The sequence below is a fragment of the Rhinolophus hipposideros genome (assembly GCF_964194185.1).
Source record: "Rhinolophus hipposideros genome assembly, chromosome: 9".
Classification (NCBI taxonomy): Eukaryota; Metazoa; Chordata; class Mammalia; order Chiroptera; family Rhinolophidae; genus Rhinolophus; species Rhinolophus hipposideros.
In genome coordinates, this window is record NC_138055.1 from 10530200 (window position 1) to 10553787 (window position 23588).

At 39.0% G+C, this 23588-nt stretch overlaps 1 protein-coding gene across 50 annotated transcripts in view; it reads left to right on the forward strand.

The window, feature by feature from the left end:
* The window catches only part of RBFOX2 (RNA binding fox-1 homolog 2), a 257128-nt gene that overhangs the window by 151268 nt on the left and 82272 nt on the right, over positions 1-23588 (forward strand). For 6 of the 50 annotated variants that reach the window (XM_081060004.1, XM_081060013.1, XM_081060008.1 and 3 more), the window contains exon 1: positions 18276-18535. The exons of 36 other annotated variants lie outside the window; for them this stretch is intronic. In XM_081060004.1, coding sequence (XP_080916130.1) covers positions 18509-18535 — 27 coding nt within the window. In that variant the 5' untranslated portion in view covers positions 18276-18508. Of the gene's footprint in view, positions 1-8097; positions 8677-18275; positions 18536-23588 lie in introns of those variants that run through there. 8 more of the 50 variants (XM_081060003.1, XM_081060010.1, XM_081060007.1 and 5 more) reach the window with 3 other exon arrangements.

Genomic DNA, 23588 nt, shown 5'->3' on the forward strand with positions numbered 1-23588 from the left:
GGAATGGTTTCTCATTGTACATGTTACCTGCTTTGCACTTGAGGAGATTTGCTTTGGGATAAAAATCACTTGTACTTTCTCTGTTCCTTTGCATATTAATAGTCCCTTCTTGGTCAAGCATGGCCTTCTCACTTGATTAATTCATTAAACAGAAATGTATTGCCCCATACTAGGTAAGTGTCAGAGTTTCCTCTCCCCCTCCACTGCCTTTCCTCTTTCTAACCCAATTACATAGCTCTTTACATACTATCTGCTTCCTATTGAGGCCACTTATTCCTTAGGTGGATCTGGCTTCATAAATCAGATAATCCTGAATCTCCTCTAAACGCCCTTCTGAAATTTTTGGAGATGATGATGACAGTAGTGGCAGCTATAATATTAGGTTGGGGCAAAAGTAGTTGCAAATTAAAAGGTTAAAAATAATTGCAAAAACCGCAATTGCTTTTGCACCAACCTGACACAGTACTCACTGTATGGCCAGGCTATTCGTATGTTGACTGATTCAATCATCGCCAACCCTGTGAGATGGGTATTATTATCTTCTCTTTCCAGATGAAGGAGCTGAGAGATGTTAAATAACAGAGAGATGTTAAATAACTTTTCCAAAGTTACACAGCTAGAAAGTAAGGCAGCTACAGCTTGTATCCAGGTGGTCTGACTTCAGAACCCTGAACTCTTAACCACGCGCTGTATTGCTTATGTGCACCAGTCAGGCATTCTGCTAGGTGTCAGGCAGTCTTTGAGGAATAAGCCAGGCTATGTAGTCCCTGCCCTCCTGAAGGGGGACAGGCTGAAATTACTGTGTGACAAGTTGTTACTGTGTGACAAGTTGAAAAGGATATACCGTATGTGCAAGTGCTAAGGGGGTACGGACCAGACATCTAACCTATGCTAAGCAGAAGTAATTTTCAGAAAAACTTGCCTTTTTACTTCTGCTTAAATTGCATACGTAATTTGCCACCATCCCCATAATTCTCCTCATTATTATGTTTTCTCTGTAATGTTTTAGGACATGCTGGTGGCTTTCCCTATCTCCTTTTACCAGTCCACCCCCAACCCCTAAAGAAAATAACTAGCCCTCCGCAAACTCATTGCAGTGAACGGGACAGGAATTCATTTATTTTGGTTTTTTCACAGCTCTATTGAAGTATAATTGATATACAATAAATTGCACATATGTAAAGCTTATAATTTGATTACGTTTTGACATATGTATATACTCACAAAATCATCACCACAGCCAAGATAATATATTAATCATCTCCAGACGTTTCGTCGTGCCTGTTTATAATCCTTCTAACTCTTCCCCTACTCCACACATCTCCATGCACCCAGCGATCTGCTTTCTGTCACTATAGATGCCTTTGCATTTTCTAGTATTTTATAAAAATGTAAGCATACAATAAATACTTTTTTTTTTGCCTGGTTTTGTTCACCCAGCATAATTATTTTGAGATTCATCAGTGTTATTGCCTGTACCAGTGGTTCGTTTATTTTTATTGCTAAGTAAGTCTATTGTGGATAAACCATTATTTGTTCATCATTTATCTGTTGAAGGACCTTTGGGTTGTTTTCAGCATTAGGCTTTGACAAATAAAGCTGCTATGAGTATTCACGTACAAGTCTTTATGGATATGTATTTTCATTTCTCTTGACTAAATATTCAGAAGTGGAATAGATGGATCATATCATAGGTGTAATTTTAATTTTTTAAGAAATTGCTAAACTCTTTCCTCATTTTACATACCCATCAGCAGTATTTGAGACTTTTTGTTCCTCCGTAGTCTGTCAACGCTGGGTATTGTCACTCTTTTTAGTTTTAGTTATACTAATTGGTATGTAGTGGTATGGTTGTGTGTTTTATTTCCAAATGAGTACTGACATTGAGCATCTTTTCAAGTGCTTATTTACCATCCCAGTATCTTCTTTGACCAAGTGTCCAAATCTTTTGCCCATTTTTTTAATTGGATTTTTTTTATGGTTGAACTTGGAGGGTTCTTATATATTCTGTATACAAGTCCTTGATCAGGTATATGCTTTACAAATATTTTCTCTCAGTTATGGCTTGTCTTCTTATTCTTCTCAATAATGTCTTTTGTAGAGCAGAAGTTTTTAATGAAGTCCCTTTTATTAATTTGTTCTTTTACAATTGTGCTTTTGGTGTCAGATCTTAGAAATCTTTGCCTAATCCAGGGTCACAAAGGTTTACTGCTAGAAGTTTTTACAATTCCATGTTTTATATTTTTAGGTCTGTGGTCTATTTTAAGTTAAATGTTGTATATGGTATAAGGTATGGATCTTGGTTCATTTTTATTGCATGGGATAGATACCCAGTTGTTCCAATACCATTTGTTGAGAAGACTGTTCTTTCTCCACTGAATTGCCTTTGCACCTGTCGATCTATTTTTGCACTTTCTATTCTGCTCTACTGATCTGTTTTTCTATCATGACACCAATACCACACTGTCTTACAGGAATGTGACTGTTAAGGGACTAGTCACCTTCAGAAAAGTCATAGTGGGGTATCACAGACCTCGGGTGTAGCTTTTGGTTGCTTTATGTGCTTAGAGAAAAGATGGCTAGAAGCTTTAAAAACCCATTTCTTAAGAGTGGAATGAGGTAGAGAAATATACTGTGTTCATGAGCTGGAATACTTGAGATTCGTAGGATGTTAATTCTCCCCAGACTGATGGTGAGATTCACAGTAATCCCAATCAAAAACTAAGCAAGATTCTTATAGAAATTAACAAACAGATTCTAAAATGCATATAGAAATGCCAAGGACCTAGAATAACCAAAACAACTTTGAAGAAGAATAACAAAGTTGGAGGAATGACACAGCCTGGTTATGCCTGCGGTGATTGAGACAGTGAGGTATTGGTGTCAAATTGAGGCGTACTTCTTAATGCTATGCAGTGACAGAGTGTATCCGTTAGGATTTGCTGCGTAACAAACATCCCCAAAACTTAATGGCTTAAAACAATGTCAATCTGTTCTGTTATCTGCTCGTAATTCTGTGGGTGAGGAATTTGGGTGGTTCTTCTAGTCTGGGTTGATTGAGCCTAGGTGTTTTAGGATAACCTCACTTTTGTGTCCAGCATTTGTGAAGCTCATTGATTTGGGAGGCTCAACTGAAATAGCTCATGTCCATTCCACGTGGTTTCTTATCCATCCGTCATGGTTCTTCCCACAGTAGCCTCAGAATTCCAGAGAGCAGCAAGGGAGGCAGAGCCCCAGTGCACAAGTACACGTTAAGCCTCTGCTTGTATCACATTTGCTAATATTTCAATACCCAATGTAAATCTCAAGGCCAAGACCAAATTCAAGGAGTGGAGGAAAACTTCCACCTCTTGATGGAGGGGGTGTGAAGTGTTGTGACCACTTCGTAATCTTCCACAGAGATATTATGAGTTGAGATAAACGTTTCTGTGGAGGGTAAAAGGCCCTAATACGTCAGATAGTGTATGTGCAATCATTTGTAGACATATTTTCCTAACAGTATTAGATTATTGACAATTATTTTCTGCTTTAAAAGTTGATCTTTATCTTTATTCCTTACCCTTTATGTACTATCTATCTTTCTGGATTTAAAATGAATGCCTATTGTCCTATTATTTATGGATACATTTTACTTCTGAGTAGTATGGATTTAGAATGAAAGAGTAAGGAAAGACACTTTTAACAAGTATGTTACTTTCTGGCCTACTTTCTGGCTGCAGAGTTTGCATGCCCTGTGCCTCACTTTAAGTAGAATAATGCATTTCAGCCATAGCATGGCTTACCCATTCTTCTTTTTGTACCATGTGTTACATGAAGGAGTCTTTCTGTACTTAACTGTGATTTGCTGTTTTCTGGTGGGTATGATTTAAAGCATTTCCATTGGTGTAGAAAATTCAATTCTCGTAGTATCTTAGAACCAATAGAACTCTCATATGAATATTTTTGAAAGTAATCAGGAAGAGCTTCGTGGAGCAGATACCATTTAAGGTCGGCCTAGAAGGGGTTCATTTTAAGATTTGGACATTTTGAAATGGGTAAGGAAACAGTATGATCAAAGGCACCAAGGCAAAAAACAAAACAAGATATAGTCACCTTAATAGAGGTAATAGTGGGTAGTTGAATGCATCTGTGATTATTTTGTACTTTATTTGCCACTTGAAAGACAAAGAAGTATCCCAAGATAGAAAGTTTTATTAAAGTTTATCTGCAGGCATCGTGTCTTTTTTCATTCTGATCATGAATTTATCAGTTTTGCTGCCATCCTCTTTCTGATATTACTAAAACAGCTTTCTCTCAAAACTTCTCTTGATTGCCTACTTGCTAAATTCAGTCATCTTTTCTAAATTCGCATTCCCTTTAACCTGTTTTTCTACTTGACGTTGTTATATACTCATCTCTGGTATCCATTTATGAAATACTTTCGCTGGTATAAGGGATGCAGGATCGAAGAAAAGTAACACATGTCCTCTGTGTCCTGGCTTTTGTGAATAGTGCACGATCCTGCATAAGCTCTTTATCCTTTGTTGCTATTTCTGCTTTCTCAAAGTGAGTATTCCTTAAGGTTCTATTTTCAGCCCTTTGCTCGCTCTCTCCCGCCCCCTCCTTTTCCTCCTTTTTCCCTCCTTCCCTCTCTTCCTTTCTTTTGCTTCCTTCTCTAAGTATCTTTTCTTTTTTGAAGTACAGTACATAGTTGATGTTCAGTAAATGTTGTGGAGGGATAAGTGTGGGAAAAGAATCTGAAGCACACTGTGGCCCTGGGTGTTCCCCCCTCACTCCTTTTGGATCTTCATTTCTAACTCTGACTGCTCTCTTCTGGGGCTGAGGCCTCGTTAGACACTTCCTATTGGATGTCCTGCTATAACTTCAAACCCATTCCCCGCCTTCCGGTTGTTCCCCTTTCCATTCTTCCTGCAGCCACCAGAACATTTTCACAAAATGCTTCTCTCCCTCTCTGACCATCTTTAAAGATAAGGTCTCAAGTACATAGCTTGATGTCCTCGCCCCTCCACAGTGATTCCATCCTACTTTTCTTGCCATTTCCCACTATTTACCCCCAGTCAAGTGGACGGGTCACACCGATCCCTAAGTAAGCCTTACATATTTCTAACTACATATCCTACCTACATATGGATCTTTATTTCCCCCATTCCCTCCATCCTCATCTATCTGTCTATCTCAAGCACTATCTCTCTTTGAACTTCTATATTATCCGCACTCTTTGGAACCTTCCAAAATTATTGCTACTGAAGCCAATGTTATACGTTAGAGCAGAGATCTTTGCTAAGACATTCTACCTTGAGGCCTAACGAGTATCTTTGAACAGGCTTGGTAGGATTGTGGCACAGGCAGAATGAAAGGAAAGGGAGAGAAGAAAACAAGAATGAAAGGTAAAGAAGAGAAGAACCTCACAGGTTACCCAGTACCTAGTAAGTCTTTAGGTCGCTGGGTTTGTAGATGGTGCAGATTGCGCTGCAGTGTTACCAGCCCTGCCCTCCGGCCCCAGCCGCATGTGTTAACATTGTCTCCTTCATCCTTAGCAATGTTTAGATTTCATAAGTCTCGGGCAAGTTTCTAGATATCTAGCTCTAAACGTCATAGGTCTGTTTCTCTCTGATATTATTACATTCTATTTAACAGACATGTTCTAAGTGTGCCAGGTGTTGAAACGTATGGCCTGCGTGTCTCTGCTAATGAGATATATAGTAATGTCTATAAAAGGCCATTTTCTGTATTCGTGTTTCTAATTGATGAGAACACAAAAACTTTCATACTATAAAAGCGTTCATAATATTGCGTAGTGTATACCTTTTCAAATGGTATAAATTGGCATTGTCAGCTAATAACTCAGAACTTTTTGTGGAGAATGAGTCTTTTTATTGCTGGAATTTTTGAGTAAATATGATAGTATTTAAAATTTAAAGGAAATACCCAGTCTGTTCTGAGGGAGGGAATCACAGTAATTTCTGAGTTGAGAATGTTACAGTAACAGGTGGGTAAAAAGGCAAAAAATACAGGGAGTTATAATTCAAATATTGAATTATTTTGCCATTTTTCTGAAAGGCTATTGGAACTAGAGCTGGGTACAGTTTGGACTGAATCTAGATATGATTGAGATTGATTCTGATCTATGTCCCCCAGGCTTAAATGAGAGGTTATAGCCAGCTATCATGTTAAGTAAAGCAAAAGTAATGATAGAAATTAGAGACAGGGAGTATTACTAATTTTCACAGTACTTGTAATCAAAATAAAATTTGTTCTGATTCCCTTAAATGTATAAAAGGAAATTATCAGAGCAATAAATGCTAATTTAAATGCATTGGAACAAATAAGAAGTTTATCTCTAACATAATAAATGAAAACCAACTCCCTTCCCACCATCCCACCCCCTAGAGGTGTTGGTTTTGTCTAACGTCTGTAATATTTGTGTGTGTGTATAAATATATATACTGTATATAATACATGTAATATATGTCATAAATTGGTATGTGTGTCAACCAATAAGTTATGTGTGTGCATAAATATATAACATAACATACGTGACATAAAGCTTATAAACATACATAATTTTTTGATTAACATACAGATACATACATGCATTTACAAATATGAAATTAACACTCAGCACATTATTCAGCAACATACTCAGTCACATCTTTCACCTTGAGGTATGGATCTGTCCTCCAGAGGACTTTAAAGCTTCAGAAATGGACTAGGCCCTCAGTAACTTGTTCTGGGACCACTTTCAGGTTTAGATCGAATCAGTTGTCAACTCGTAAAGTTTCGGTTTCTCAGCCGAAGTTCATTATCACAGCCCTCTGTAGAGAAGTTACTTGCAATGGTTAATTTTGTGCTGTAACATCATTTTGCCTTTTGGTTTTACCTGTGTGCTTGTGTGTTTCTCCCATAAACTGTAGAGTCCTTGACAACAGGGCTGCCCATTTCTCTGTGCTCAGCACAATACCGTATGTGTGTAAATGTTTTTAATTAGACTGCACTGATTTCTCACAGACTCACTACCGCTAATCTGAAGATAATCTAGTACATTATAGTGGTTCTTCTAATCTCTTAGAACTGATCTCAAGTAAATGTTTAACGAAGAGACTGTCTTAGTTGTACCAAGGCCATTTTGACTCTTAAAAACCAATTCCTTCAGAACAATCCTAAAATAAATTGCAATGACCATAAAAGGAGAAAAAGCACACCAGTGGGGGGCACGGTAATACATGTATTCTCACAAATGCCTCATCACAGTTGCATTGAATCCTCACAGTTTTATCTTACTAAAACATGTTATAATACTACTAGCTCTCCAAGATTAGGGAGATCGTAACCCCCAAAACTAATTTAGAATTGTGCATCATTTTGAACTTTTGAATGTTTGCCCCAAGTAGGGGATTTCTTAGGAGCAATAGTTATAAATGGTGTGTCTCTTAGTAAGCATTTATTTTCACTTTCTTCTCCCTCTGTGTCCTGTTTTCTAAGAACTACTTAGCAGTTCCCTGGTTTTCAGATGGACCGTGGAGGCTCTGAAATCCAGCTCTTTAACCTGCCGTGCTTTGTCAGGCTGACTTAACACCTGTCCATGTTTGTTAGTGTTTTTAATATCTGTTATAGAAATATGTGCGCACATGTGTGTTTGTATATAATGGGAGGGCGGGCATAGCAGCTTCCTAAAATGAGAAAAGCAACTGGCTTTTCTGACAAGACCTTTCCACCCCCACCTTTTTGTAGGCAGCCGGAGTTAATCCTTTCATGTTTGATTGGAACAGCTGAGAGAGTATCTTGCATATCTGACGGTCTCCAGTGGACTCATGTTGCCTCCGAGTTGGGGCCACCTTCCTCATTTTTAGTGCTGATCCTGTCAGCTGTCCTAGCCTCTGTTAAAGCAGAGTGAAGGAGGTGTTAAGTGATACACAAACGTACAATATCATGAAAGGGGATCTCTTTACTGCGTGTAGCAGAGCAGTGTGACTTCTTTTTTTCTCCCATTCCTTTCCATAGCAGAAGGGTTTTACACAGTTAATCCTAACACCTGTCTCTGCCGGAGACATTGAGAAGGGTGTGTGTGTGTGTGTGTGCACGCGCGTGCGCATGGTCCTGCCCAAGAAGGAATAGAGAAATAATACCAGTCCCATCTGCCTTTCCATGTCCTGGATTGGGAGTGTTCCCTCTGACGCATTGAAATCCTGGAACGTATATATCATTTTGGCTCCTGGATACCTCATGCTTCCTACCGTTTTTGCGTGCCGCTTTAAGGAGCCCATGTTCCTTTTCCTGGCTGTCATTCTCTGCCTCTTGAGTTTCTGGTGGAGTTGTCAGGAAAACCAACAGTAACAGCAAATCTCTAGTGTCGTTTTCGGTGTATAACTCGTAACTCAGTTGAAGCTTTTTGTTTTTTTCCTGAACATTTCTTCTGTGTAGTGTTGAATCTTATTGGGGTTGCAGCCCGGGCTGAACCGAGCTCCCACTTCGCCATCTGAGCCAGCATACCTATCTACGTAGACTGCAAGTCAGCTAAGTATCTTTTGGTGCTACCTAGTCCTTTGGGACAGGACAGCCAGCTCAAACAAGACAAGAGCTTAGACACTTTTGGTACTGTCTTTACCTGAAGATTTCTTTTTCCCCTTTGCTATGTATGGTGTGTATTGTATGGATTATCAATATCCTGTTGTCCAGGTAAGCTCAGGGTTATAACTTGTTTTCTAGATACTGTTTGTTTGATGTGAAAGTTTTATGGTGGGAAGAAAGGCTTATAAGCTTTCTGTCTTTTGACCTGGTACCATTCAGGGCGTAGACGTCCCAATGTTTTTTGCTAATTTGCTCTAACAGGAGGTTTGAGTTTTATGTCATATTGAAGGCTGGGCAGGGATGGTTGCTTTCAACTCCAGAAGTTCTGATACTTCACAGAGAAGCCCGTCTGTGTGTGTGTGTGTGTGTGTGTGTGTGTGTGTACACACACGTGTGTGTTTTAAACAGAGTGGGCTTGACATTATAAACAACATAAAGCCACCATATTATAGTAAACTTTAGGCTTCGTTTTGAGTAGATGAGAAGCACAGATGGCAGTTCCCAAATGTCGTCGCTTTATTTTTCAGAAAGATAATATACAGTAGAGGACACTTTCCATGCTTAACATTTTATTTTAGACTATTTTGTGATGGGATTAGTGACATCTTAGTTCTTAACTTGCGGAAATCTAGAATCACAAAATTTTAGGCCATTATCGAGCATATTCCTACGTTATCTGTTGGCCTTTAAATTAATAGCAGTAGCGTGAATGAAGGTGACGTTACGAATCCTGAATTCTGGTTCAAGCTATAGTTTAGCCGTGTTCGTGCTCACGTAGCTTCTTTTTCCTTGACTTCACTTTCCTTGTCTATGAAATGAAGGGATTGGAGTAGGCGATCTTTTATTTGTCATGGATTCTTTGAAATATTAACGGTGCTGAAAGCCTAGAATAGGAACATAAAAAAAGTTTCCAGTTAACACAATTAATTCTGAATTATAGATATTACTTGGGTTCTCAGTTTGTTTTAGTTTATTTGTGTTTTCATGGCATTTAATTATTTTTTTCTTTGGCCATTTCTGTAATAATTAGCACCTAAGTTTTAGGTTGGATAGAAATGCAGAGGGTTAAAGGAAGTGACTAACCAGTACATCTTCTAAGGTATTTTGGGCCTAAAGGCTAAACCAAGCTATTTTTAATTGGACCTGTTGGGGAAGCTCTCCAGAGTAAACAGCTCTCATTCAAGTCTTAAGCTATCGGTATTGAAGTCATATGGGAGGGATGTGGTTATGTTTCTTTAACTAGATTCTGACCCAGTAGTCTATATACTATATGTTTTATATTAACTGTATAACAGTTTCAATTTTTTGTTATTCAAATTAAGACTATATTATATTTACCATAATGAGGTTTTGATATGTTTGTGGATCTCATATATCTATGAACCATTTCTCCACTGGCATAAAATAATAGGGCAGTTTAAGCCTGGGAGTGTCATGAGACTAGAGTAGAAGCAAAGCTTCTTACAAGTGAATATTGATGTGCTTTCGAAGAGAATCATCTGTGAACAGTAAATTTCTGAGACCCAACTAGCAAAGTAAGGGACTTGTACAGGTAAAACTGCCTGAGGAAAAACACTGAAAAAAAATAGGTGTTTCCAAAGAAAATGGAAGTATTGGAAATATATGAAAAAAATAATTATATATAAATGAGTTTTTTGAAAATTGGCCACTCCCCCCAAAAATAAAAGTTGTGGGGTGGATTGAAGAGTTCCTGTTTAGGAATTGTGGCATTTTTGATAAGGTCTTTTGCAGTAATATTTTATTAATTTATGATAAAATGAATTTGCCACCCCAGATCTTTTTGGTCATTAACATTTAGTACTGGTACATGTAGTGTTCAGGATTTAAAACAACACTTTCTTGGCTTTGCTCCGTTTAGTAGGTTTATTCTATCTGAATAAGGTAACTTAGAAATGCAAGTAATGGGATGTTAAAATTTAAGAGGACACTCTCTTAAATTTTAAGAGTATCAGGGAAATTAATGGGATTGAAAAAACAATTTCAAGTTGAAAGATCCGAAACTATTTTATAATCTTATTTCTTAGTTCTGTTAAGGTAACAGTTTTCTTTCAATGCATTTATAAGTGGGTAATAGATTGTTATTTGCTACTCAAACTCTTACCTATGCTTATAAAATTTTCTTTTTAGCTTTTGTTATTTTCTTACACTTAGGTAAGTCAAAGCTCCTCTTTGAATAATACTTGTGGTTCTGTACCAGTGCAATTGGAAATTATTGAGGACATGATTGAATAGTATTTTTAAATTAAATGTTTTGCACCTATTTTTAAAATTAAGTACAGTTGACCCATGAACAACATGAGTTTGAAAGGTGCGGGTTTACTTATACGCAAATTTTTTTCAGTTAATACAGTCGGCCCTTTGTGTCTATCTGTGGGTTTCGCAGTTATGGATTTAACCAACCCCAGATGGAAAGCAGTAATTCCACATTTCCAATTGTGGATTCCCACCTGCAGATCAAAATACTGTTTACTGTACGCCCAGGTTGAATCCTCTGATATGAAGGGCACACTGTAGAGTCGAAAGTTACCCAGGGATTTGTGGGGTGGGATGGCACACGCCCCTAACACTGGCGTCGTTCAAGGGTCAGCTGTTATTTCTAGAATTGCTAGTGTTGAGATGATGAAACAAAGTGAGTCTCTTCAACATAAGGCAATAAAATATTTTAGGCACTTGACCTTTCATTGCTCTTATTGTTAGTAAAATCATGCCTATCTTAAGAGTTGTGCAGTTGAAATTGGTTATTTTATTAGTTATAATTTCTGCAGAACCAAATCTGGGCCAAATCAGTTTCAAATACAGGCAGAGTAAGTAGATAGGAGCTTGCTGTATATAATTTAGAAGACAATGAGTATAGTCTCCCTGCCCAGAAAAAAATCTATTTGAGCAAACTGTTCCTGAAATTATACTTTCGTATTAAAAATGTACAGCCTCTGACCGAATGGTTAAAATATACCTTGTTAGGATGGCTACTGTCAAAAAAACAGAAAATAAGCGTTAGTGAGGACCTGAAGAAATTAGACCCTTTTGCACTGTTGATGGGAATGTAAAATGGTACAGCTGCTGTAGAAAACAGGGTGATGGTTTCTCATAAAATTAAAAATAGAATTATTATATGACCCAGCAGTTCTACTTCTGGGTATGTACCCAGAAGAATTGAAAGCAGGATCTTGAAGAGATATTTGCACAGCCATGTTCATAGCAGCACTTTTCACAATAGCCAAAAGGTGGATACAGCAACCCAAGTGTCCTACGGTATATACCAAAGTGTCCATGTGGTATATACACACAATGGAATATTACTCAGACTTAAAAAGGAAGGAAATTCTAAGTAAGCTGCAGCATGGAAGAACCGTGAGGATATTATGCTACGTGGTGTAAGCCAGCCACAAAAAAGACAAATATTGGATGGTTTCATTTATATGCGGTCCCTAGAATAGTCAGAATCAGAGACAGAAAGGAGAATGGTGGTTTCCAAGGGCTCTGGGGACAAGAAGAATGGGGAGTTCTTGTTTCATGGGTACAGAGTTCCAGTTTTAAAAAATGAAGAGTCTGGAGATGGATGGTGGTGATGGTAGCACAGTATGAATATATTTAATAACCAATGAACTGTGTACTTGAAAATGGCTAAGATGGTAAATTATGTTATTTTTATTTTACCACAATAAAAAAAATTGGGGGGAAATGTAACTTGCTGTCAGTTAGGGGTTCGTCTATTCCCAGTTTTTCCTGAGGCCAGTTTACGTCACCTATCACCCACTGAACACATTGGCACTGATTAGCATTTTGAGATAAGTGGGGCAGTTGGAGGAAGAAGAAGCAGGGTCTTGCATTATTGGGAATGAACCTGTAGCTAAGTGTCCTGACTTGAGGGTTTAGGACAGCCAAGTACCGCTTAAGGATGTTAGGCACCTAAAAGATAGAGAGAAGAAAGTTCCTAGGACATGCCTTTGCCCAGCCTGCGCTGGGCTCTGCAGACTGTCCGAGGGTGAGTTAGTCCCTAGTTCTCCACTTCTCTGAGGGCAGATGGCCTTGATGGAGAGGGAGGTAGATAGTCTTTAATTTCTCATTTGGGAATGTTTTTTGAGTACCTGTGTGCCAGGCATAGGGATTTAGTGGTGAAAAAGACAGCAGAATCTCCAGTAATTTAGTAATAGACCCAGCATATTTTAACATCGGAGAAACAGCACGCTTCAGTTTTCACTGGTTAGTCGGTGTTATTTCCTTGATTCTCTGGTTATTGATAAATTTATTTACATCCCATTCCTTTTTAATAGTTGTCTAAGAACCTTTTTCCTTAGTCTCTCACAGAATACAGAGACTGTATACATATATGATTTCAATCGTATTATATGACTAGTTATCTAGAGTTTGGGATATTTTAAAGATATGCGTATGTTACCCAAATCCAGATAATAATTTATGAAGTGATGTTTTCTAACTTCTCTGGTCTCACGTGTGTCTTCGTGTTATGTTATTTGTGGTCTTGTTCTAAAGGCTTGAATTTGGAGGACAAGAAATAAATATGAGGGTTATTTGGTTTTTAGAAGCATATAAGGTCTAGAGCAGTTGATTTCAAATTCTGCTCTCAGCTTATTTTCTAGAATCGGTTCTATATAAGTGAACCCTGCCTAAACTAGAGAAAAGAAGCTAGGACATTAATAGTTAGCTATAATTTAGCTTCATTTATATTAAAGGGAATGTGGAGGCCAAAGGATATTAAAGTGGTATTGTGTTAGAGGTGCTTCTGAGAAGGTATTTAATATCTATCAGGTGTAAATTGCTATTTACACTTAGTTGGGGTTATTGTGTGAGGGCATGCTGTGAAAAGCTTTTATACCAACACGTTTTTATTACTGCAGGAAATACCATCCTTTTAAAGTTGCTTTTCACTTGGGTGTCAGAGGCAGCACGGGAAAGGATGAGAAAAACCTGCCTTCTAGTCAGGGACTCTTGGCTCTGCTTTTATAGCACAGCTGCTGTGTGGGTGGAAGGTAGAGAAGTTGAGTCACATCTCTGTAAAATTGTGAAGAGCCAGAGCACCTAAAGTTGCAACTTTTTAAAATCTATGAGTATTATTTTGTCTAGAATCTGAATTCTTATAATAAAGTTGAAAATAAGGCCTTTCTCCCATTCTCCCTTTTTATACATCTTCCTCAGAGCTTCACATTTCTAAGGTACTGAAGTGAATTTATAATTTTGAAGCTATTGCCAACTACTCTTTTGAAAGAAAAGAATGCTTTGATAATATTTTGATAACCACATAAGTACTCTTTATTCTTAGGTACCCATATATGGATAAATGAATGGCTACTGATAGAAATCAAGGCATTATTGTTTGGTTTCAACAAACATTTATTTACCTAATATGTAGTCGGGCCCTGGGTTAGGGACTGGAGATATGGTAAGAAACACACAATTCCTCCCCTCAGCAATCCCCTCAGATTGTTCAGTCATAGTTACACAGAAACAATAACCCCAACAATTCTGAACCATGGGTTAGGCGCTAAGGCACAGATCGGATAAGGGGTACTTACCCCAGATGTGGGAGCAGGTAGGGTCAGGAAAGGCTTCTGAAGCAGGGGATCCCTGAAGGGAGCCTTGAAGGATGAACTAACCAGATAGAAGCAGAAGAACAGAAAACAGAAAAAGAACAGAAACTCGGTGTTGTTGAGGCGCTAACTGCATGTTGTTCAGTGTGGTGGGGTAGGGACAGAGAAGAGCAGGGTGGGGGCGGGAGCAGTGACTGACAGGAGCGCTGGAGCCAGAAGCCAGATCATGTGGTAGGTGCCTACCTAAGAGTTAGGATCTCCCCCCCTTTTAGACTCTGGGGAGTAGTTGAGGATTTTAATCAGGAAAGTGGCATGATGAGATTTGCATTTAGGAAGATCACTCTGGCAGTAGCGAGAAGTTTGGATGGGAAGAGTGGTCTACTGGCGGCAGAGAGACAATTCCCTCATCTCTAAAAAAGAGATTAAAATATCTCTTCAAGAAGATGAGTGGCTTCATAGGAAGCCACCACAAAGTAAATTCTCAAGAAATGTAGCTATTTTACTGGTCATGAAATTGAACCATTCACCAAGAAAACAGACATGGTAGAATGAGTACTAGAATCCAAGCCTTTGTTCATTGCTTGTTTTCCCCAGTGCCTAGAACAGTGCCTGGCATGTAGTAGGCACTCTGACATTTGTTAAATAATGATTCAGTTTTGAGAATTTAGTTTTGGATTTCTAAATTCGAGAAATTTGTAGGATATCTAAATGGAGTTGACCATCATTTGGCAGTTGGATATTTTTGATCTGAAATTCAGGAGAGGTATCTGGACCAGACCTAGACATGTGGGCATTATTAGGGTAAATGGGTGGTACATAAGCGATGGGGTGAGTTACATCACCTGGAACAAGTGCGTTCAGCAGTGTTGAACTTTTTTGAGGTTCGTACCCTTTTGAGAACCTGATGAATCCTGTGGATCCCCTTTGCACAGGAATGCACATAAGAAAACAAATTTCCACCGGGGTGCCTGTGTGAGGAGCTCTACACCTGGGGTTAAGAATCTGTGGTATGCAGTCAAAAGAGGTCTGAGGATGGCACCTCAAGCAATACCAACATTTAAAGGGTGGACAGAGGGAGAAAAGTAAGATGGGGAAAGCAAGTGAACACCGAAAGGGGAAAATCAGGAAAGACTGGTATCGTTTGAAGCTGAGAATGAGAATTTCCTAAAGGAGGGAATTCCAAATGCCAGATAAATCAAAGAAGATTGAAAATGTCCACTGCATTTGGCCATGGGAGGTCTTTGGGGACTTCAGTAAGATAAATTTCCATTGAGTGGTATCAGGGGAAAGGAATCTGGGGATTGCATGAAACACTGAGGAAGCAATGAAGAAACTGAGACACATAGGAGAAGTTCCTTCATTTGTTTAACAAATATTTATTGAGTACCTACCATATACCAGGCACTGTGATGGAAGCTAGGGATTGATCCATGAAGGTGGATGTCGTCTCCTTCCTTAGCTGGCATTCTTATTGTGTATTTGCCTGTCCACCTCCCCAACCCACACCTCCCACCAGAAAATGCCCTGAAGTGAGTTTCTCCTCGGTGCACTACCGGGTACATGAAGCTACCCGGAATGCCCGTTGTTCAGCTGGGTCAGATCCAGTCTCCTCTCTCTCGGGCACCAGGGAGCAAGTTGTCCTCTATGACGCTAGCTTTTAAAGTCTGGGACACACTTCAGAATCGCCTTGAGTGTGTACACTGCTCACTATGATCCTGTTATTCAGTGAGTTTGTAGAAATCATTTTAGGATTTATTTTACTTGAGCTCATACTAACTGTATGGTAATGATACTTTTATAAGCTTATTTGCAGTAGAAAATGTTGGTCCTAAATGTAGAAAAGAGGCATAAATACCAGGCCTAAGGAAACCTTTATGCTAGTCCTAGTCTAGTCATACTGTATGTGGGGATCTCTCTTTTGCCTTTTTATTTAAAAAAAACAAAACAAACAAAAAAAACCCTCTTATTGGGGCCTTGTTGTCATTTTATATGTGTGGAGGCTGCCATCACACACAAGCTTCAAGATAGCTGCTGCTGTCATAAGGGTATTTGGGGGGAGGGGGAGGGCGGAGTCTGTCATCTTGGAACTCCAGGGTTTTTGCCCCTTTTACTGTAGTGGACCATGGATTCAAAGAATGGCATACAATGATTAATTCTCAGGTTTATTTCTTCTTTTAGAACTTAAAATGTAAAACATTTTCCCATAAATATGATTTAGATTTTTTCAAAAATACACTGGGTTGCCTCTGCTTCCAGTGAAACTCACCTACCTCTTTTCTGTTTACTCACTTTGTCTTTTAAAAACTTGACTGCATTTTATCTCCCTCTGATTGGATTTTCAGTTGCAAATTCAGAGAACGCACTATATTCTATCCTCCTGATCATTTCTAAAAATGTTAAATAAGAACAAGCCTAGTACTGAGCTATCTCTTTTCTTATAATTGTTTTTCTTTTATTTAAAGATGCCATTCTTTGATGCATGTTTTTTTAATATATATTATGGATTATAGGAAAGGTGTACAGATATCTGTAAAATGCCACAAATATCGTCCGACTTATTGTAGGTACTTAGTAAATAGCTGTGATTGTGCCAGTTTCTCCAGGTTCTATAGATTGTTTGGTAGTTCCTGAATTCTGTTCAGAATTGTTAAAATGATTATTAATTTGGGTGGGAGCATGATGATATTATATCGGTAACGTGCCAACCGACATTGTTTTACACTAGATTTTTAAAAGCCTGGTCATACATTTTGCCAAACATTTTTTATAGAGATAGCAAAAAACTATGTATTCTCAATGTGATTTGTGATTTTTAATTTAGATTTGTGTTTATTTTAAAAACAGGAAGCTCAATTTGGGAATTAATCTCTTTTGGGTTATTGTAAGAGATTATAAATATAATAAATACACCATAACTGAAATATATAACAAAATCCTTTAGGATCTTATTAGAATACTAAAAATTTAGATATTCTTTGTGAGATATGAAAAACATCATAAACTCATCAAACATTTACACATTGTTCTTTTTAAATATTTAATAATACGAAGTAGGGAGATTGTAAAATTTACATTCAGAGGTTAGGACTTTTCCAAGATTACTTACTTGTAAAGGGCCCAGTGAGGACTTCTGGACTGAATCACATCTTTGATGTTTTTTTCCATTATGTCCTTTTAATAAAAGAACTTTAATGAAACTCTTATGTTCACTAAACATTCTCCCAAACCATATATATATATATATATATATATACATACATATACATATATATAAACTATTATTTATAATAATGACACAGATGTCCCGTGTATATATAAGGAAAGGTTTATTTTTTTCAAAGGAGTTAGAAACACAGAAGGCTGGGGAACACAAAGGGTGAAGTCTCAGTTAACCAGAATTTTTTAATCAAGCTCGAAGCCTTAAGCAGTCAAATTTGTATCCACCTTTGTATCCACCTTAAGTTTCTTAAACAGTCATGTTTGTAGGCACCTTTTTCAGAACCCCACGTTTTTTTACAGTAGAAAGAACAAGCGTTTTAATTACCTTCCTCCTCTCGGTTAGTCCTTTGCACTCATTAGACTGGTTTAGGACAAGCCGATTCTTGCGTGTTCCCATTCCTTGAAAAACCTTTCCAGTCAATGGTCATTCGACAGCTTTTCACAATTTTCATTAAATCCACTACATCTATAAACTGTACATCAGTGGAAATGGTTTTTTTAAAAAATAATTTCTTTCATTTCTTATCAGATATTCATGGGTAGAATATTTTAAATCTGTATTAAGTATGGTAAGCATCTCCGAATGCTTCCAGTGCTACATAATTAATACCACCATCGCAGATACTCACTCCGTAAAAATATGCCTGCACATGGCGCCTGCCCCGCCCTCTTGCGCTCCCTCCTTCCCTCCTCCCTACACACACACACACACACACACACACACACACACACACACACTCACTCACTCACATACACGCGTGCGCAAAGCACACACACCACACTGCCATTCTCCAGCAGGCCTGTTTCTGGAGTTGGGAGATGTCAGCCTGCTGGGAGGGGCTGGGAGGAGGAAGAGGTGGGGCTCTACTCTGATTAATTACCTTAGGCATTCAGGGGTGGGGCTTCCTTCAGCCATCTGCCTGAGATATGGGAGGGAGCTGGAGAAAGAAGGAGGGGGAGAGACTGCCAGAGAGGAAGAGAAAAGAAAGGAAGAAACACTAGAAAGAAAAAGGAAGGAAGACGGGATAAAGGGAAATCAATTGCCCACCCCTACATAGCTAGCTTAGGGGGGGTGGGGGGTGGAAAAAGGCTGCGGAAGGGGTGCCCCAGCTCGACTGCTTGGAAGTGTTCATCATCTGTTCGTTTGGTTTATGGAGAAAAAGAAAATGGTAACTCAGGTAAGATTTGCGTTTCCTCGGCGTGTTGCTTTTCCCGTTTGGGGGATCTAAATAAAGATAATGGGGGCGTAGTATAGTAAGCAGAGTTTTAAGTATTACTGTCTTCTTAGAAAAGGCCAAATTTATTGTTATCAGCTGAAAAGTCTGTGTGTGCTGTGAGTTAGAGAGACCGGGAGAGAGGTGTATCCGAACCTTTTTCTCTCCTCCCCGCCACCAGCTCCATAGCCGATTCCTGTTTCCTGTACTTTGCAGCTGTAGCTCAGGAAAGACCCTGTGGGGATTTGTCTACCTCTTTGTCTTGGTTCTGAGAAGAGGGAGGGAGAGAGAGACTGCAGAGGTAGGAAGAGATTCTTGTAGACTGCCAGAAAGAGGGGAGAGAGATTGACTTCCTTTTAAGAATTGCAGAAGAATGTGTTACAGGGAAATCTGATTCCTGATTCACTTTGGTTTCTCAGAATCGGCTATAGACTTGGAGTTGTGCTGCTTTCATTCTAAATGGCTTATTAAAAATGAAGACTAGGAAAATATGTTTCATTTTCATGCCTTTGTTACTGGCAAAGGATGTTCTCAATGGGAACCTTAGGCGCATTCAGGTGTAGCAGAGGCAGGTAGAGAGCCCTCCCTGACAGGAGAACAGATCTGAATGTATAAATGACAATCACAGGGGTATTAAAAGGCATTTGAAGGAGAGGGAGTGGGAAATGGAAGGTCTCTCTCCCTCCCCATCTCTCTTGGTGTCTTTGGTTACGCCAGGCAATGTCTCATCTGCATTTTAGCAAGTCATCCCTGGCAAATGGAAAGGTGAATGAATGCTCTGCCGTGATTTCCCCTGGCAGTGCTTTTTTTCTTGTTGGCACCCTTCTGTGTGTTCTTTTACCCTTTTCACTTTATATATAGGGTGAGAAGGAATGGCGAGGCTGTGATTGATCAATGAGAAATCATTTGCATTGTAGAACGCTCATGTCCTTTAGTCTCAGATTTAGGATCATTTTCACTCCAGGCTTTTATCCTCTGTAGGGAAATTTCATCACTGGACAGTGCTTTCCTTTTAAGGAGCTTGTCCTTTTTTTGTATTCTCTCGTCTTTGCCTCTTCAAGTCACCACCGGAGGGCGAGAGAGTCAGCTAGCCATCCGGATGGAGGCATGGGTTTAGGAGCTGGCACCCTGTTCCGTTAAATGTTATATAATGCCCCGCAGTGTTATTTGGAAGGAGGGAAAGCGTTAGGGAAATTTTCCCAGCGTGACTTAGATAGAGCAAAGGGAACTTTCAAAGAATATCTCTTTCCAAAGTAATTCTTCACCAGACCTGAGTTTGGAGATTATCAAAAAACCCCTCCCTCTTTTGGAAAGTGAAGACACCCTTGAAATATTTTCTCTTCCACTTCTTATCCCTTCATTGTCAGCCTAATTAACTCTTTTGAAATATTGCTTTACTTTTTAAAAATTTCCCTAAGAGAGAAAACCTATTTCTTTATTCTCTTTGTTGTTTGGGAGATGATACTTCTTAACCTTGGAGCCCTCATTCAATTTTCATTAACTGGCAATATTAGAGGGTATTAGCTCTCTTCTTTCTCAGCTATTACTGAAGGCTTATCATTGCCTTGACTTTTCACTGTATAAATTTTTAAATCAGTTAAAAAGTTATCTAAACCAGGACTTTTTATAATCAGGTTTATCATGGCCGCTTGGAACATGTCCCCTTACTTTCCAGAGGGGCTAGTTAAGCATGTGTAAGCGCAAGTTAGAACACACATGCAAATATGTGCACTTAATATTGTGGTCTTAATAATTTGTATTTAAGGAGACTGTAGTTTTAGGAATGAAGCGAAAGAGATAAATAGAAATGGGAAAAGGGGATTTCTTGGCAGCGAACAAGTTTAATAGGTAAATTAAAAGCATTTATCATTTTCTCAGGATATGCTGAATGCTGAAGGAAACAAGTAACTTGCTTTTGCCCATCCTGAATTTATATAACTGGGAAGTACAGAATCTCAGTTTTGTGACTTTTCAGTATTCCAGCATATTTGTTGTTTACATTTTCTATGTTAATACAACATATATCATTTTTGGTAAAACCACGTGGACCGAACCTTTACTTGTCCTATGGGACAAGTAAACAGTGGACGTTTTCATCATACAATATTAGATCTGTATGGGGTTTTTTTTGAGAGGAAGGGGTGTTTTTCGTTTTTTAGGGGTTTTTTGTTTGTTTGTTGAGACAGACAGCTAATCCCAATATACGATAATGATCTGTCACATAAGCTTTCTGAATATAAAATGCCTACACTGTTTAGGGTTTATCAAAGTTAAGTGGGTTTATTATTACATATAGTGTCTTGACTACTATATTCAGAAAAGTATTTAGGTATGTTTTCACCATTTGTTACCTAGGTTCTCTGCATCTTGGATCTCAACATTTCTGTATGCCTTAATTTCCATCGCTCACTTGGTAGAAGAATGGCTTTCAGTGGGCATTTCCATCATACAATATTGGACCTGTATCAGTAGTTGGAGAGTGTGTCCACTTTATTATTATATGTGCTCTAGTATTATAAGGCCTGTTTAGCAAACTGCTCTATGATTTACAATAAGTCATCAGTGCTTTGCTTTTTTCAAAAAAAAAAAAAAGAACAAATCATAATTTAATCACAGAATTCTATTATGGATGTGCCCATGCGATCTTAATTTTTTTTTATAACTTTATGTTTATCTTTTGCTCGTGTATATTTTGTAGGAGTATTTCACTTAGATACTCTCATATCTGAACATGTGAATCAAATTATTGCATCTGCTCACATCTGTGAAAATAACAATGTGGAATAAAAGGACAGAAAAGAGGAAAAATCACTCTCATAATGTGTGAAATAGAAAAACAAATTTGCAGATGACCCAGCTCCAATTAATTTAAAAAAATGTTTAGCCAAACTCAGATTCAGTTATACTATTTATTGTTGAAAGGGAAAGTATACGCGGCAGAGAGGATAAGGTTTTACAGTATGGATGTGAAAGAAAATGTGGTACTCCACTATAGTGTAAGACTGCCAGTTTCTGTGGAACACAAAGCCCTCCCTTTCTTGGACAGCTCAGTGCTTTGCTGGCATTTTCTTCCAAATCTGTTTTCCATCAGGACCAAGAGGAGGGAAGGTGTTAAGAATAAGGGAGGTTGGAAAGGGGGTTGCTGTTCCTTTAAATAGTGCAGTGAGCCCATGTGGCAGCAGGCCGCTCTGGAGTGTATTCTTTTGTAATGAATCACCAGTTCCATTGTCTGCTATCTCCCCTCTTTGTAGCTGGAAGGCTGAAGTCTTTCACCTGAGCTGCTGCCAGTTCTCTGCTCTGTTCCAGGGTGGTTGGGAGAAGAGAAGAGGGAGGGTATTTTATGCTTTAATTAAAGACAGATAAGAGAGCAGGTATGTTTCGCTTTGTTTCATTTTTTCCTATCCTTTCTGTTTTTGTTTTCTTGAAATGAGTTGGAGTAGGGAATCTATCCTACGATTTTGCTATGCATATCCCATTTTCTGTGAATGTTGCAAGTCCTCTGTGATTAGTCTCCATTTTGTGGCATTGCTTTAAAGTGATTCCATTCGGTTGCCTGCCAGTTCCACCCGAACCTCAACCCACCCTCATCCACAGAGCTTCGGCCCACACTATTTGTTTTGGCACACTTTCTACTTTTCTGTGGGCTGCGCAGGACTCTGGGAAGTTGGGGGGGGTAGGCGGAGATTGTGGGTTGGAGACTAATTTATGTTCCTTTACAATGAACCAAAAAAAGCCTCACTTTTTCCAGAGATTTGGTTTCTTTCTGAACTCTTCTGCACTGTTCCATATCTTCAGTTATAACCATTTCCTTGCCAAGACCAAGACTGACTCTTGAAAAATACTGCTATTCTAAAAATCACTTAGCTTTCCTGAAAAGATACCCGGAATTCCATAAATGTGATTAAATCTGAGCAATTTTGACTCATTAAATGGTTTTCCTTCCCATTCACCCACCCCACCCCAAGCACACACCCTTTTCTGCCCCCTTCCCTTTATTGTTTTTTTCCTTTATCTTTCTCCTTAGTTTTGTAATTGAGAGTAGGTAAGCTTAGGGTTTGACCAACTGCTGTTCAAGTTTGTATTGCTACAAAGGACGTCTCCATGTTGAAAGGTGAGTGACACGCTTCACCCCTCCTGGGTACTGGGGCAGAGCCCGAAGTCCTGGTTTTGTGTCTCCCGTTTTCTAACCTGAAAATTTTAGAACTCATATCTATACAGATTGCCATGTGGAAACAATTTCATCTCTCTTTTGACTTTTGGCTCACAGAGTACTCACATTTTAGCTTGTGTTCATGGAGCTCCTTACCTGGGGTTGTTTCTTGGCCATCTGTGTGTGATAATGATTCAGAAAGGTCTTCACCAGGCACCGCAGTGATGACACAGCCCCCCGCTGCCCACCAACCGCTCCTTCTCCTGGACTCTGCCTCTCTGGAATCTGACTTTGTTGGTGTCTCCAGCATTCCCTTCTGGAGTTATAATTCCTCGCTCTTTGTTTTTTTTGCCCCAACATTCCAAAATGACTGTCAAATCTTTCTTGAATATTTCCTCACAGCACTTCACACGTGAAATCTAACAAACAAATGGGTGCTCCCCGGCAGCCAATGAATGCTTTGTTGTTTTGAAGGTAGTGACTCTGCTCTTGGGCTCCATGCTCAGCCTCCCCTACGCATGCAGAAAGCTGCAGTCTGCCACCGCGCTACATTATTTCCATTTCCCAGATGCTTGACTGTTCCTCTCTTACTATAAGAATGATGAAATTCAGGAAACCTTGGCGTCAAATAATTCATTAGAGGTCACAGCGAGAGTGAATCATTGCAAATGGAGGTCTGGGTTTGTCGCCCCTTCTATAATAATTGTTTCCCTTCAGGCTCAGAATAAAATCCCTTGTCCTTTACTCCAGGCTCTCGGGCCCTGCTCACATGATCAGGAACCTGGCTGGCTGTACCGCCTTCCCTCCTGCTGCCCTCTCTTCCCGTGTTTTGCTCCAGTGACACTGGTCTCTTTGCTGTTCCCTTAA